The sequence below is a fragment of the Panthera leo genome, chromosome D1 (genome assembly GCF_018350215.1).
Source record: "Panthera leo isolate Ple1 chromosome D1, P.leo_Ple1_pat1.1, whole genome shotgun sequence".
Lineage (NCBI taxonomy): Eukaryota > Metazoa > Chordata > Mammalia > Carnivora > Felidae > Panthera > Panthera leo.
Genome location: NC_056688.1, coordinates 30,605,380 through 30,622,386, shown reverse-complemented (window position 1 = coordinate 30,622,386; position 17,007 = coordinate 30,605,380). Strand labels below are relative to the sequence as shown.

Below are 17,007 nucleotides of genomic sequence, written 5' to 3'. Positions count from 1 at the left end.
TGAGTAGATGCATGGAAATAGGGAAGGAGAAAAGGGGTTAAGGATGACCTTTAAGTTTCCTTTAAGCTCTAATATTTTATGATTACACACTTTGGCTCTTTTGAGGGAAGGTAGTTCAAGCTATTTGAGAAACAATACAGTGATGATAGTAGGGTCAGTGGTGACTTTCCTTTGAATGGACTTTGTTTCTGTGGGGGAGCTGGCCTTCCCATTCTGTGGAGAATTTCATACTCCCTGGGCTCAGCCTGGCCCAGAACTTGGAAAGATCTCTGGGGTGTTCATTTTTGTCACCCAGCCTGGGTAGGAGGGTGGACGGGTAGGAGGGGAACCGTTTTGGGAAAAAGTGTTGGGGAGTGTTTGTGTGTGTGATGAGTCAGGGCCATGGAGCTAGGAGCCCTAATCTCTGCTCTGCTCTCTGTGGGGGTAGTTCTCACCAGTTGCAGGGGGGTGGAGGACCACCAACTGTCTTTAGAAAGTTTTCTTAGTCATAGTTTATACCAAGTCAGCTGGAGCTTTATGTAACTGGGCCTTTATTCCACAGACAACAGGGTATGATGGGGTCAAAATGGCTGCTACTCCTCCAGCAATGGCACCCACCTATTCTAGTCCCTCCTAACCACCAGCTGGGTGACATGCCCTTCCCTTAGGAAATAGCACTTTGAGGGCTAAAGGCCAAAGACACATATTTCCACTGGAAAATAGTTGGGGTTATCTTCATGAATTCCATGGGAATGCCTCCATGCCTTCTGGGGGTCTGTTCCATTCTCTCCTGTTAGTCCCACACCAGCTAGGGGCAGTGAGAATATAGTACCCCAGGACTCCAGAGTTTGCATGAGCCAAGCAGCAGGTGATGGTCAGGGCATTGGCTTCTGTTCTGGGCTGTGTTCCCTCTCCAGTGCTGCTGGCAGAGCTCTCTACCTCTACTTTCTTATGGCCTTGCTCCCCAGACAGAGAGAGACTCAGTATTGCATTTCTTGCCTCCAACACTAGACACAACATGAGTTCTATGGGGGATAGCTCCAGAGAACTTCTGAAATGATTGGAGGGATGGAGGGAGATACATGAGAAGAGAAGGAAACAAGAGAGAGGAGAGGTTGGCTGCTGGAGATTTGCCTAGCTCAGGACACCTGACTATTGGGTCCACTGGGGAGAAAGCAAAGCTCAGGGGTCTAGGGAGAGTTGTGGGGCCTTCCGCTTGGCTTCTCCAAGGTAGACAGAAAAAAAAAGTCTAGGTTTTCTTTCCTTTGCTACTGGCTGGACGGAAAGCCTTCTTTTAGTGCCTCAGGTCCAAGAGGCTGGGGCTGTAAGCTTTGGGTAACTGTTTTTGCTGGGGCAGGGTACTAAGGATAGTGTGACTGTGGGGTCAGGTCCTGCTAATCCCCAGAACAAGAAGGAATAGAGGCATTTGAGAAGGTAAGCTGGAAAATGAGGATGAGATTCCTGACAGTGGGGATGGCCACTGTGGTCCAATAGTCTGGGAAGGAGGAAAGTTCTGGAAAGAGAGTTACAAAATCAGGTCTCTGGTCAATGAACATATTCTGGAAAACAAAAGTGGAAGCTTAGCAGGTGGTTTGCGGGAGCCTCCAGTCATTTGTTATGGCTCTGTCCCTTTATCAGTGCAGTGGCAGCAAGAGGCCTCCCTGAAGCCAGATGGAGAAGCCAGAAGGAAGGGCCTCAAGGCAGTCCTGAGAGTGAGTAGAATCAGCTGAGAAAGAGAACGAGGGTCGGGGTGCAGAGAGCGAGATTGTGAGAAAGGCTGGAAGTTCCCAGGCTAGTTTCATGCTGATCCCCAGATTTCTGAGCCATGCCTGCATGGTACAGGGCTGTTGGGTGGCCGGGTCAAGTGGTATTAGTGGTGAAGGAAGAATGAGAAGACATGAGTCTCCTCCTCTTCCCAGGTGCTTGGAAGCAGGGAGATGCACAGCAGTACCTCTCTGGTCCTACTGAACTAAGATAAGAGTCCAAGTTGGAGAGAGGCTGGACTTGTCCCTAAACCCAGAAAGGAATGAAGGAATGAGAGAGTGCTAGGAAAAGAGGGAGAAGGGACATAAGTTCCCCTGCACACCACCAGGTGCTAGGCAGGGACAGCGCCAAGATGGCCAGAGGCTGCAGCCCAGGGCTAAGGCAGGGCTAAGCTAAGATCTCTAAAATGAGATCTTGATTCAGGCTGCCGCCTTCTGTTTCTGAGCTTGTGGTACAAGCGGGGTTGGATCTATTTCTACCTTCACATGCTGAGCCCCAAATCCCTGGAATATCATGCCCTGCTGCCTTATCTGCAGTGCTGGGACACCATCCAGTAGATTATTTAGGGCTTGGGGAAAGTGTCCAGGAGCAGGGACCCAGGGCGCTTAGTGGTTAGTGTGATCTGTATCCACACTGCCAAGTTCTTGGCTCGGATTTGCTCCTGTGATTGATGTCCTAGGTCTCCTTTCTTCAAGATGCAGCTGTTCCTGCCCTCTCTCTGGACCTCAGAGAATCACCCATGATGTTTCAACTGCTTCGTTGGGTTCCCTCACTGTGCTTACTTTTAAGAGGAGGGGCACAACAGAGCAGAGAGGTTATACCTGCAAACATCAGAACCACATTGCCTGGGCTGAAAACCTGACTCTACCTCCAACTAGCCATATGACCCTGAGCAAGTCCTTTATGTCTCTGTGTTTCCATTCTATAAAAGAAGGCGAGTAATAGGACTTACCTTGTGGGCGTGTTGTGAGGGTTGAACAAGATATTTTGTGGAAAGTCATCTTTGTTCTGTGGCTTTCTGCATAGTAAGCTCTTAATAAATGTTAGTTCTTGTTTTTCTATATGACCAAGCCTTGCATGTCTCATCTGCCCCAAACAAAGACAGTGCATTCCAGCAATGCTGGCCTCCTCCTTCCTGTATCAAAAACAGCCCATGCTCAGCCCAATTTTTATGCACATAAATGTCCTCCCACCTTCTGTACAGCTACTCATACTCCCCCACTCCAAGGCCTAGCTAAAGAGCCGCCTCTTCCCAAAGTCTTTCCTGGTGATTCTAACCCACACAAAGCTCTTCCTCCCCTGACTTATTGTGCTTCCAGCCAGTGCCTTGAAATTTACCATTTAAACCATAGAACTTGAGAGCTGGAAGAGTCTTTGTAAATGATCCCGGTCAGTTGTTCTTACTCAGGAGTAGTTAATAAGCAGCGATTACATTGCTACAGCATCTGTTAGCACTCAACCCAGGCATCACTAATTAACCACAGCACTTCTGCTAAGCCCAAATGCTGCCTCAGAGTCCTTCTCAACACAGTGCTTTAGGAGATCAGCACTAACCCATCAGAAGTGCTACTACCATCCACAAGCCAGACAACTAGAAGTAATCTATATGGGTAAGGTAGCTGGAGCTTTTTGAGGTGTAGAGACCTGCTTCAGGCCCCAAGGCACTGGGATACAACACTTTAACTTGTCTTCAGGGCTCATTTGAGGGGACAAGGGGAATTGGGATGGTAAGGAGGCTCAGTCTCTCCTCACACAGACTGACCCAGTGTGCCCGTGCTTCCAGAGTCCCTGTTTTGTGCCCACAGCAGGCCATAGGAGCTTCAGTGTCTTGAAAGACAGATGGATGCTGGACATCAGGAGCCCAGAGTGGTCATCTTCATCTGTGACTGGTCTGCTTAGGGCCACAGGGAGTCCTTCCTTCTTTCAGGGTCTCCATCTCCATCCATTCAAGGGATGGAGAGAGAAATGGCACAGTGGGATGCCACCTCTCCTGGGCCCTGAAAGTTGTGGTGAAGGGTCTTTTGAATGGTGGTCCTTTGCATTGGGAGAGGGGGGCAGTAGTGGAAGCATATGGCATGGAGGGGTCACAGTTGACATCCAGATTGTTGGAGGAGTTTTCACCCTTAAGTAGGAGTTCTGGAGAGCTAAACAGCCTCCTCCTCCTAGAAGCTGTTGAAAGGTGGCTTCAACATCAGCTCAGTCCCACAAGCTTCAGAGTGCTACCCCTCATGCTTGTTCCCCTCTCCCCACCCTAGCTACCTCTCCCAACCTTCTCCTCCCTCCCACGCCCCTTGAGTTTGTGCTGCCATTCAAGTCCCCTCTGCAGACCTGCATGGCCTCCTGGCTGAACTCTTTAGTCATGTCACACTTTGCTGGAATTTTCTTTCTAGAACTTAGATTTCATTATGTCATCTCTGCTTAGACATCACCTCGTTGTCTTCAGGAGAGAGGCAAACTCCTTGATCTCTACACTATTTACATTTGGGATTGTATAATGTGTTGTTGTGGGGCCTTCCTGTGCACTGCAGGATGCTCGACGGCATCTCTAGGCCCTATCAACTGCACGCCAATGGCACGCTGCCCTGCCTCCCATGTTTTAACAGCGAAGATGGCTCCAGATATTGACAAATGTCCTCTGGGGGGCAAAATTGCCCCCGTCAAGAATCACTGTTTTAGCTATAACACAGGCTAATAACTTAGTACAAACCTACTTAGCTCTGTGCTAACGGCTTTCTATGGATTGTGTCATTTAAGTTCAGAACATTGCTGGAGGGTAGGCTCTCTTAGTATCCCTATTTTATAGGTGCTTAAAAGGCACCCATTTGGAAGGTATCCAGATCTTTCAAGAAAGGCAAAGACTTTTTCCTTCTAGTGGCGTAAAACAGAGGGAGATAATTCAAAATCTCTTCTCCTTGAGGCCAGGGCCACAGACTAGTCAAGGCAGGATTTGAACCCAGGCTACCTGTTGGCAGGATTAGATTTCTCCCTCATGTGCCCTGTCCAGCCTGCTGTTTTCCTGCCACTCATCATGCCCTTCCCTAGTCACTGTCTGCACTCTGCTTCCCCTACAAGCTCCTCCACAACCTGGTGAAGTCTATTCACCACTCAAGGCCTAGGCAAAACTCCTGACCTCTTCTCTGTGCAGGCCCCTATGCCCCAGCAGGAAGAAGTAATAACTCCCTGTAGTTCACATACAGACACAGCCTTGGTGGTACATTCTGTCAGGCTAATTGTGCAGATGTCTGTCTTCCCTGCCAGACTGTGAGAGATCTGGGGGGTCTGGTTTGTCCTTTGTAATGATGACCTGCATGAGCCCATGCCCCCCAGATGCTTGAGGAATGGGATGAAGTGGGGAGGTGTGTGATACACCGGACACCAGGAGCAACAGTGTCTTTGGGCACACAAACTAGACAAAGCGCTTCTCCTATGGGCTGATTTGGCCCCTCAAAAGAGTACAAGGCTGGAGGAGCCACAAATGGCTGGAGTTTGGCCCCCTTGGCAGGAGGCCTTTGAGACATGCATAAACTGCAGTCTTAAGGAAGTGGTGGACCTCAGGCTGCCTGTCAGATAGAATCCTCCCGTTAGCTCTCATGAGGTTTAGTAGGAGTGAGCATGCATGTGTGTGCCCACTGTGAGTATGTGTTAATATGTGTGCTCATGTGGGAAGGTAGGCAGTGGGGCCCATGCCTGTGTGGAGTGACACTGTGAGCATGTGCCACATGCTGTGTGCATTTCTGTCAGGACATGTGCATTTCTGTACTGCAATACTAGCACATGTGTGTACTTATATGGTCCTATCAACATAGAATGTAGGTCAAGGGACCCACAGGCATTCTAGAACTCTAGAGAATGCAGTCTTCTCTCTGCCCTGCTCCCTTTGTGGGATGGAGGGAGAGAAAGATGCTTTGGAATGCCTTCCCTGGAAGCCACATTGGTCTCTCTTTTGCAGGCAGGGTTTCTGAGGCAGAGTACTCAGAGAGCTCCCTCCCTTCTCCCTCTTTATGGGCTGGAGGAATGAGCTCCCATGAGGACAAGAGGAGGAATATATCTCTTGGCCCTGCCCTGCCAGCTCAGACACAAGCTGGCCCCAGATGACTGGATGACTGTTGGATTAGGGAGCATGGTATCTCAGGGCCAAAGGTGGTGGTGAGTGGGATGGGCTGAATGAGTCATGGCCAAAGCCCAGTTAGCAGCTCATGTCTTGTTCTCTGTTGATAGAACAGAGAAAGGACCTTCCTGATAAGATGTCAACATTTTGGGGGTGATGATGGCTGGACAAAGAGAGAAGATGCAGGGGCCAGGGCCACTTCCTAAGACAGGGGCCCAGGATTGTGCCTGTAGCCACATGTTCAAGTGAGTGTGTCTACCTGGGTAAGTGTGAGGTGGGTGCAGGGCCGTGTGTTCACATGAGTTTATGTGCAGCCTGAGCTAGGGCGTAGTCTCAATGTGAACACGTAGAGCTCTATACCTATCCTATCAGAGAGTTCAGGTAGCTGGCATGGAAACGTCCAGGGACATTTCTGGCCTCACTCACATTTGCTTATACCTTATGGTAATCTGTGTATAAGTGTGTCCCCACTGCACACCCATGGAGCCCACATGTGCATTTATCTCTGCACTTCCAGGGGGGTTCTGACCTCTTGGCTCAAGCTGAAATTCACATAGGCACGTACAGCACTCACAGCCCCCAAATTCCTCTACATTTGAAAAAGACAAGGGGAAAAAAAGGGCCAAGAGACAAGAGGAGATAAAAATAGCTGAAAATAAGCTCTTCAGATCAGAAAGCTCCCTTTTTTAGTGACTCACAAATTTTCCAGACTGAGTGCACACACACACACACCCCACAAAACACAAACACCCAGTCACGCTGCCAAGTCATGCACACATCCTCATGCAGATGCCCTCGGTCTCATACATGCTCAGACTCTGAACTCCCAGGTAAAATACCCCCCAGAGGGGTGATGCTGTGGCCTCTGGGGGAATGCTCTCATCTGGAGCTTGGAAGGCATGATCCACTTCCCCAGTCCCCTGCAAACACATATTCATATCCACCTCCTCTCCCAGCTTCTTCTGACTTCTCACTATTTCTGGTCCCCTTCCCCATCTTGAAATGGGACGCCCGCAGGAAGAGGTGGTCTTGCTGTCCTACTAAGGATTGCGCTGCTTTCTTCAGGAGGCTCTGATGCTGGAGGGCCAGACAGCTCTCTGCACAGGATCTCCAGAGCTGGCCTCACTGCTGGTGAGAGAGGAGACAGTTCCGGACGCCATGCAAGATTTATGAATGTGTTTTGTTAATTGCATTAGTGGCTCTGTGGGAGGATGGTGTGTGCTTAGGCCTTAAACAGGCAAGTGCAACAGAGGCATCTGTAGAGGAGACAGGACTGAAGCAGTGTTTACAGCATCCTGCAATCCTGGGGACACCACGGTCCACTCCTCCCCCACCCTCTTGCTGACATCCTCTTTCCCTCCACTGCAACTGTCTACATACCCCACAGGACTAACCCTTCCCCTCTTAGGCTCCTCTAGTCTAGAAAGAGTGGCCAGGTTGGCAGCCAGCCTTGAGAACCCACTTTTTGCTCACTTTCTTTCTCTCCCCTCCCTTCCCCCTCTTCTTTCTCCCTCCTTTCTTCTTTTCCTTTATCTTCTTTTCCCCTTTACATCCTTTCCTCCATCCTCTGTCCACCTTCACCCCTCTCTGTGAAGCCCAAATCTGCTTGGTTCTAAGTATTTACATCACTCAGGCTAGAAAGGTCCCTAGGTGCCCCCTAACTGTCTATTCACAGAAACATGACCCACTGGCTGAGTCTCTGGGGTCCCTACTTCCCAGGACTTAACTAGGCACCATGTCCCTGAACCTTTTAAGAAAATGGGGAAGTGGAAACATGCAAGGTGAAAGGGACAGCTAGAGAGGATTTGCCTAAAAATTTGAAGCCAGTCTGAGGAAGTGGCTGCTGGGCAGTGGACCCAGAAACATGTCATGTGTCCATGGTTATGATGAGCTCCTTAGAAGGTAGATGTTAGGTAACCATGCCCATCTCACTTGGGGTGCCCTCTTCTGGGGCCACTCTGGGACTTTGTTTCCTCTTCTTCAGCCTTTGGTGCCCTGAGTGATCTGGGACCTCAGCCTTGGCTGTGGCTAGCAGTGTGGGCTCTGCCCTTGGGCTGTCTGAGGTGGAATCCTGCCCCTACTTTCCAACTCTGAGTTTGATGAGTTTATGTCTCTGGTCCTTCATTTCTTTAATTGTCAAAGGGAATAATACTAACAATACCTACATCATAGGGTCCTTTATGTCTGTGGTGCTTAAAACAGTGAAAATAGGCAGGTGGTAAGGTCTTCATAAATGTTAGGTACATGACTCAGGTCAGCTGGCTTTACCTTTCTATGCCTTATTGTCCCCTCAGAAGCATGGGAATGAGGAAGGCTATCCCTTCTCTAGAGGATTTTCTGGGACAACAGAGAAGACCAGAGTTAAGAGTCAAGAGGCAGAGTCAAGAGTCCTGAGGTGGTACCCTCCCTCTTTCTGTTCCCCCATCTTGGGGGCGCTTGTGTCCACCCTACCTTCTCTCCCTCCTGCCTTTGAGTCCTCTGCACAGCTCTGGCCCAGCTCTGGCTTCTCATTACTGTATAACCACCTCTCACAGCACGTTTCTCCAAAGGAGGGCCCAGGCTGTGGGGATGAGGCTGAGGAAGGGGAGGAAAGTGGCCCAGCAGGGCCCTGAGAACCCCATCCCCTCCTCCCTTCTCAGAAAGCCACCCTTTCCCAAGATGAGTTCTCTCCCCATCCCTCTCCCCAATTTCTTAATCTCCAGTGCACGTAGAAGCTGCAAAGTGGGACAAGGAAAGACGATCAAACAGAAGATCAAGGGGCTGAGGAATTGGAGCCTGTGTTCTGAGGCTAAGGTCCACCCGGATCCTTTCTAGATTTAGAATTTTTCTCTTTTAACAATGGAGAACTCAGACTCCTGAGGTCCAGGGTCTGAGACAAGCTGAGCCCATCTGGCCCTGCTTGCAGGAGCTTTCTCTTTCTGACTGGAGAAGGAGGCATCCCCGCAAGTTCTTGGGCTGTTGTGGAATGCAACACAAACTGCATCAGGAGATCTAAATTTGGGCTTTGGGTGGACTGCCCTGACTTCCTCAAGGTGATTGGTCTTTAACAGTAGATGAAAAAGGTCCTGAAACTCAACGTTGAACCATAAAATAGTTCTTGCACTTCTCACATCAGGACTTCTCTGTTATAATTCTTGTCATTGTTGGAGACCAAGCAGTAGTGGATATGGGGAGAGAGATACTCAAAAATTAATTAATCACATTTTTCTTTACTCCAGGCCCTGAACCAGGATGATATCTTAGATAGGTGAACAAATAGATAACAACCTTACCCTTGAGGAATTTAAAATCTAGAGCTTAGAAGCTCTTTAATATTGCAAAACATATACTCATATATCTAGGGAGCAATAGTCCAACGCTTTTATGTCTGTGAATGCTGCTAAGGCACCTAGCAACTGATTGCTAAGATCTGATTTCTCTGGATCCTGGATTCCTGATGCTTTAAGGCAGTGATTCTCAACCTTTTCCACATCATGCATCTCTTTATAAATTGATTAAAGCTGTGAACTTCTTTCCAGAAAAATATCTAGAGCATAGACACTCAAACATCTGCCTATAATTTGATGGGCATCTGAGCCCAGGAAGCTGATGCAATGATCTTGGGTTTAGAGCCCCTGTTTTTAAGAGTGGGAGGCAGCTGTGTGGCCTGCACTGATGGATATATCACTGCATTTCCCAGCAGGAGCTGTGTAGCTGAATTGTAATCACAGTGTTCTACCAGAGTGGATTAGGGGAAGCTGGCTGCTTGGCCCAGACTCTAACTTTCTGAAAAATTTCTAAATTCTACCAAACAGCAGAAATATGCATTTGCAAAAATCCTAAATTATAATCTTGGTGAGGCTGCCAGTGAACTCTGTGACCTTGGCCAATTCTCTTTCTTTCTTTGGGGTCTCATTTGTCTTGTCTGTGAAGTGAAGAAGGGCTGGGACACTGAAGTAGAGTTGAGGTTCCTTCCATCTCTGATGTGCCCTGAGTCTTTGTCATGGTGGCACACAGGTATGTCTTTTACTGAGGACACAGGACAAGGAGCGGGGGTGGGGGAGGGCGCGGGGGTGATGAGGGAGTCTCCAGGTGTGGCAGCCCTTGATTCCAGGGGCTGGACCTGAGCCCTGGTGAGGAAAACTCCCAGCTACTGCTCCGAGCTGTGCTCCTGGCCACCCCCAGAGCTCAGAACCTCCTCCCCCTGCACCACTTTGCTTCCCCCTGCAGCTGATTGCCTGGGCCAGGGCTGCAGTGGCTGCTATGGGGATTTAGAAGCTAAGGCTGCCTGCTCTGGCAGAGGTTACAGCCTTATAAATCACAGTTCCATGGGGGAGGGTTCAGCACAGCCCAAACCCTTAGTGATGGAGGGGAAGTGCGCTTTTCTGTGGTAATAACCACCGGGGGCTTCCTGGGCAGCTGGGCCCCTCCTGTGATGTTGCAAGGCCTCTCTGTTCCTTGGTACTCATTACAGATATCTGAGAAGGGGTGCCCTGCACAGAGGAGTCCTCTCCCCTCCCATTGTCTGGTTGGGTCACCTACTTGAAGGGTAGAGAGGGGTAGAGAGGGGTAGAGAAGCATAGCAGGTCTGCTCCAAGACGCAATATGCTGTGGGTCTGTGCTGTTCCTGGGGCGTGGAAGTGGGCAATTCCTAATGTCACCTGTGGCCTTTAATCTTCTGGCCCAGCCATGGCTTCCACACAAATCAGAGGGCTCAAGTGTCTGACTCTGGGACTGGACATTGCAGGAGCCAAGTGATTCGATCTGCCAAGTCCCTCCTTTGAAATCCATGCCACCTTTTCCTTCTTCTCTCCCATGGCCTCCTCAGCACCTCCAGGCCAGAATTTATTTTATTTTATTTTTTTTTTTTTTTTAGCAGTTAAACCGAAATTAAAGATGTTTTATTTTTTATTTTATTTTTTTTTTTTAGGATTTTTTTTTTTAATTTTTATTTTATTTTTTTTTTAATATATGAAATTTACTGTCAAATTGGTTTCCATACAACACCCAGTGCTCATCCCAAAAGGTGCCCTCCTCAATACCCATCACCCACCCTGCCCTCCCTCCCACCCCCCATCAACCCTCAGTTTGTTCTCAGTTTTTAACAGTCTCTTATGCTTTGGCTCTCTCCCACTCTAACCTCTTTTTTTTTTTTTTTTTTTCCTTCCCCTCCCCCATGGGTTTCTGTTATGTTTCTCAGGATCCACATAAGAGTGAAACCATATGGTATCTGTCTTTCTCTGTATGGCTTATTTCACTTAGCATCACACTCTCCAGTTCCATCCATGTTGCTACAAAAGGCCATATTTCATTCTTTCTCATTGCCACGTAGTATTCCATTGTGTATATAAACCACAATTTCTTTATCCATTCATCAGTTGATGGACATTTAGGCTCTTTCCATAATTTGGCTATTGTTGAGAGTGCCGCTATAAACATTGGGGTACAGGTGCCCCTATGCATCAGTACTCCTGTATCCCTTGGATAAATTCCTAGCAGTGCTATTGCTGGGTCATAGGGTAGGTCTATTTTTAATTTTCTGAGGAACCTCCACACTGCTTTCCAGAGCGGCTGCACCAATTTGCATTCCCACCAACAGTGCAAGAGGGTTCCTGTTTCTCCACATCCTCTCCAGCATCTATAGTCTCCTGATTTCTTCATTTTGGCCACTCTGACTGGCGTGAGGTGGTATCTGAGTGTGGTTTTGATTTGTATTTCCCTGATAAGGAGCGACGTTGAACATCTTTTCATGTGTCCAGGCCAGAATTTAAATGTTATTAACTATAATTGATCTGCTTAGGTCCTCTGAGGGATTGAGAGGGAAGAGCAGTGAAGCCTGAGGTGTTGCAAGGTAGCAGAGGCTTCATGGAGCCACTGCCAGGGCTCAGGAATGCTCACCTTTTTGTCTCAGGGAGGAAACCCTTGGAAAGGAGAATAGAGAGGCAACTGACTCAGCTGCAGGAAATGCTCTTCTCCAGTTGGTGCTAGTTGTCTTCACACACTCACCCGTGCCTATACAGTACATATTTGCACACCCAGTATACCAGTCGTATGCTAATAGACACATTCTAAACCTGTCTATATAATTTCTTTCTTACCAGAAAAATATATGCAGACCCTACTCATATCTCCATATAAACATTCTTCTCTTTCCTTTCTTTCTTTCTTCCCGTACATGCAATTGTCATCAGCATATATGCTAACATATAAAACTTTGAATTATCTAAAGCTCATGCATATACCCTTTCTTAACTCAGCCTTTTAAACATGCAGTGTACGGACATACCTAGAGACAGGACTGTGCAGCCCACATGCACATACCATGCTTCTCCATCCCAGACCTATGTGATAATTCACTCTATCACACAACTGCTCTGCTCTCTTTCCTTCACCTCTTGGTTGAGCAGCTATCCCATAGGTGGAAACTTCTTCCCCTAGCCACATCTCTTCCTCTGGAGTTGAGTATGTGAAGCATTGTCACAGAAGGGAAAGATTATGCTGGTAGGAGTCTAAGAGCATGGGTTCTTATAAGTTATTTTGCTCATTTATCTTTGTATAACCTCACATGCCTCGTGAGGCCTTCAATAGATAGATACTAAAATTCAGCCTCAGTTTCCTCATCCATAAAATGGATTAAAATACTGTCTGCTTTATCTTCATGATGGCAATGTTATGTGCATCAAACCTGATACATAAGAAAGAAGTCTGAAAGTGTAATGTGCATCATACCCTGGGCTATTAGGGCAATTTGTTTCACGAGTGCAGTCCAAGAGCTGGCAAAGGTAGGGACCATATTTTCCTTGTGTGAGCTGGTCCTAGTGCTGCTGGTCTTGCCAAGGGCTGCTGGTCTAGGGCTCAAGGAATTCATTCCTGGTCCTGCGTTTCTTCTTTCTTCACCCTCATTCTCACTTCTGTCTGTTCTAGACACATCATGGTTACAGAGCCAGGGATCACCAGCACTGAGCCAAGCATCTGCCCTGGGCATGAGCAAGCATCTGCCCTGGGCAAGCATCTACACATGGGCCTGGCTCCCAGGCTTACACCTGGGAGAGAGTTCTCTGTTCCTGGACTCTAGGGCTGTGCTAACCAGCTGAGTCCAGAATTAGAGCCGCCATGGTGTGGTGAACTCCACATGACAATTCACTCCAGGGTTGAATCTTTTACCTGTGCTCCCCTGCCTAGGTTTGTGGCAACCCCCCAAAAGCACCTTAACATCTAAGATGGTACAGGAAGGCCAATTTTTGCCTAGCCCAGAGTGAGTCCTCAGTGCTCCAAGCCACAGCGGCTGGTACAGGCTAGGGTAGCCCTGGAAGAGGGGAGGCAGGACAATTGAGGCCAATGCCAGCTTTGGAAAGAGGCCAGCAGCTGGCACAGAGCTGGCTTATGTCCAGTAAGAGCATGTGAGAGGTGAAGGGGCCATTCTGAGGGAGGGCTGTCTAGCTTTGGGGCTTAGAATAATCTCAGATTCAGCTCAGAGCCTTTATTTCTTTAGCTCAGCAATAACAAATTTGGGATAGTACTTGTCTCCTTCAGTTACTCTTCCCTGGATCACTGTTCAGAGAAAAAATTCCAGTGGGATACCGGGTACAGATAAACGTTTCCGGACATGCCAAGTGGACTGAGGTTGGGGTACCAGGAAACTGGGCTCCTGCCACTGGCTAATGGGCCTTGGAAGCTCAGGGCTCCCATAAGTGAACCTGGGAATGAACATGGGTGTAGTGGAAGAGGGGCCCCAGGTAAGCCTATCCCTTGCACAGGTCCCGCTTTCTGCAGGGAGTGACTCTGCGTGCCCCTCCTCCCTCCTCCAGCTCTGCAGCAGCACCAGGTTTCCAGCAGGCCGGCATGAAAGCCAGGCCTGGAGGGGGCTGGGCAGACAGGGACCAGAAACAGAACCGGCCTGGGGGTGGAGCCTATAAACACTGCAAAGCTCCAGCCTGGCTCCACCCCTTCCCAGCCTGGAGCTCAAAGGGATGACATCACCCAGACTGAGGGCTCCAGCCGAGAAGGGCTTCGCTAGCGGGGAAGCCGCACCTGCTTGGCTGAAGGACTTCCCGGCTTCGCCAGGCGGTGGTTCTCTTCTGTGTCCTGAATCTTATTCAGCTTAGGGGTCTCTGCTTGGGGGTCTCGGAAATGGCACATGGCTATTCAGACTTCCATGCCTGGGGCTCTGGTTCTTCCACCGAAGACCAATCCCAGGGGCAGTCCGCCCAAGCACCCCTCCCCCCACCCTGCCAAATGCGCCTTTTCCTTGCCAGCACAGCTGCGCTCCATTTTTCTGAGGCTCCATGGAGAAAGATTGGATCCCTAGTTCTGACCAGGCAACAGTCAGCCCACAGCAAACCCTTTGTCCCATTCCTGTGGGTCCGTGTCCCTTCCCCCACCCAAAACCCTACTGGGTGCTTGTATCGCCTGCTTGCAGAGCATATGCTTAGCTGGTTGCTTGGTGTCTGCTGTTTATCCGTCTCTTCCTACTTAACTTCTGTTTCTGCTTGGCCCATCTGGCTCCCGTGGTACCTGTCTTTCACTCGACTGAATTGTGCCTCCACGCCAACGCTGTGTTCCCCACCCTCCTCCTCTCCCTCTACCACTTCCCTCCCAGGGCATTGCTCTTGTTCACTCGGGTTACTGGCAGGAGCCCTGGACCTTTGGTGTAGGGAAGTGAGGGACTCCTCTAGCCTGGGGGACTGCCCCAGGCACAGCTGGGGAGCCTGTTGTGGGGGTCACTGCAGTGTTCTGGGGATGCCGTTGGAGGGGTGTTGAGGTGGGTGGTGGAGCACAGAATGGAAATAGCCTTTGGACTGGAGAGAGGGCTTGGTCCTCGTGAAAACCTCCTTCTCCTCAGATCCTTCTGAGCTTCCTTCCTACTAGACTGCATTTTGGGGGTAGGGGTGGGGTCTCCCAAGTCAGAGTCTTGTACATATTGCTCTCTGTCCGCAGCAGCAATTGGAAAGTGACCTGTGAGTAGCGGCGGGAGAGAATGAGGCCAGGGAAGCCCCAAGGTTCTTCTGACCTAGAACCCCAGCCTACTTCCAGCTCCTTCCTGCAGAGAAGGGGCTGTGGCAGTCCAGTGGCTTGGGCAAAAGAAAAAAATGTTGGCAGCCAGAAGCTGCAGGTTGTTCATGGTGGGTACCCATAGGGGAAGGAATGACCTTCCCTGCTCCCCTTGGCCAGGAGTACCCTGCTGGGGATCAATCCCATCCCAGCACATTGCAAACTCCTGGCACTAGGCTCCATGCTGCCAGAGCTACTGCTCTGCATCCCCTGCCCCTCCCACCAGCTTGCACACCCTTGCACACACTTGCACACCCATGCTGTGGCTCACACTTACCCCTCCAACACAGCCTGCTTTCTTCCAGGCGTGATGTGACAGCTTATGGCTTCCCAGGACCCGCAAAGGGGTGGTGGAGGCTGGGCGAGAACGGAGGAGAAGCAGTGGAGCCCCACAGGGGCAGGGCTGTTGTTCATCTACCTCTCTGAACCTGGGTTGCTTCTCCTGGCTAAGGCTGGATGCCGAGGAGGCTGCCCTGGGCCTGGAGTCAACAAGGATCCACGTGCTTGGGGACCATCGGTTGCTGGTCCCTGGAAGCATCTGCTTCCCACGGAAACCCACAGGGCTTGGCTGCCAGGCCTCGCTGCATGCCCACTCCTCTGGCTCTGTTCTCTGTCTCTGTTGTTCCATCTGCCTGCACCACCAGCTCCTGGCTCTGCTCTCTCGGCCTCTTTATTTCTCTCCCAGAACCTTCCTTCTGCTCCTCATTTCTCCCTATCCTTTCCCCGGTCTCTATCTCCTCTCCTCTCCTCTCCTCTCCTCTCCTCTCCTCTCCTCTCCTCTCCTCTCCTCTCACCCCCCCCCCCCATCTCTCTCTGTCTCTCTGTCTCTCCCTCTCTCATGCATATTCAATAGCTCCTTGAAAATCCACCTAGATGATTCTATGTGCGAAAAGCCTAGATCTGCTTCAGGAATAAAACTTCTCAGGCTGTGACTCTAGGTCCCCGTCTCTGACCCCAGTCTGGATTAATTGCCTAGAAAATGTTGGTAAACCCACCTATTCTTCCCCAAGCATGGCTCACTCTTGGCTCTTCTGATTTGGGGCCAGGCAGCTGTAAGGGGTATAGAAGCCAGACAGACAAGCCACAGTGCTTCGGTCAAGACACATGGCAGAGGGCACGGAGCGTCTGGGGCAAGAATCTCCCCTTCAAGGGATTTGACGAGTTCAGTCCTGAAATAAACTTAGGATCTAAAGTGTCTGATCCTTTGGTGATCTTACAATTCTTTTACATTGTTCTGTTATCCCCCTACAACTCTCATGGGAGTCTCATAAATGAAGAAACTGTGGTGTTTAGTGTGGATGTCACTCCAACAGGCAGCTCAGCACTTGAGGAATGGAACTAGAAGCAGAATCTCCACTTTGGGATTTTCAGTCCCTTGAATGTAGCAGGTGAACAAGCAGAAAGAACCCAAAAGAGGTGGAAAGCAGCAGTTAAAGGAGTCAGGTGAGAAACTGCACCCAGTCTGCTGGGAGCAGGGAAGAGAGAGGGAGAAGAGAGAAGAGGGAGAGGGGCCAGTGGCAGGTGAGTGCCAGTGCCCTGTCCTCTCCTGATGCCCATTAGTTTTACAGTAGCCACCAGGGGGAGGAGGTGGGGATGGCAGCACTGTGTCCTCTTGTTTCCACATGTTAGTGAGTCACTCCCCAGTCCCAATTATTCCTCCATCTCCTTTCTCTGCCTGTTCATCATCTGGCCTCAGAAACCCTTCTCTGCTTTATTCTTCATTCTCCATCCCACCTTCAGGTCACCTGCTTGTCTTTCCCCTACATCTTCGGGGTCCAGCCCTTCCTTCTGTCCTATGTCTCTTCCGTGTTTCCCATTTCTTTACCTTTCGTTGCTCCCTGAGCACCTCCTCATAAGCCCCACTTCCTGGCTCACTGGCAAAGTAGCCAGTGTATTCTCATGGTGGCTGGAAAGTGGCTCAGAAGCAGAGTCCATGTAGGAATGGATGGAAACTGGCCTGTCACACTCCTCCCCTATGGCTCCTGACTCTGGTCTATACTCCCAGGGTGCTCCCCGTGTGGCTGTCTTCTTTATGGGCCTCATGGGGGTTGTCAGCTGAAGCCCCACCCAATGTACACTTGTGGCAGGTTTGCCCCCCAGCCAGAGGCTCACCTAGAGGCCCCATT

General features: G+C 49.9%; 1 protein-coding gene across 1 annotated transcript in view; it reads right to left on the bottom strand.

Annotated features, from left to right (window-relative positions):
• The window catches only part of JAM3 (junctional adhesion molecule 3), a 122,060-nt gene extending 108,091 nt beyond the window's left edge, over positions 1 to 13,969 (bottom strand). Inside the window, exons 1-2 of the mRNA XM_042907106.1 lie at positions 13,862 to 13,969; positions 12,995 to 13,136 (exon numbers count right to left, since the gene is read on the bottom strand). Coding sequence (XP_042763040.1) covers positions 12,995 to 13,136; positions 13,862 to 13,969 — 250 coding nt within the window. The remainder of the gene's footprint in view (positions 1 to 12,994; positions 13,137 to 13,861) is intronic.
• Positions 13,970 to 17,007: the final 3,038 nt, after the last annotated feature.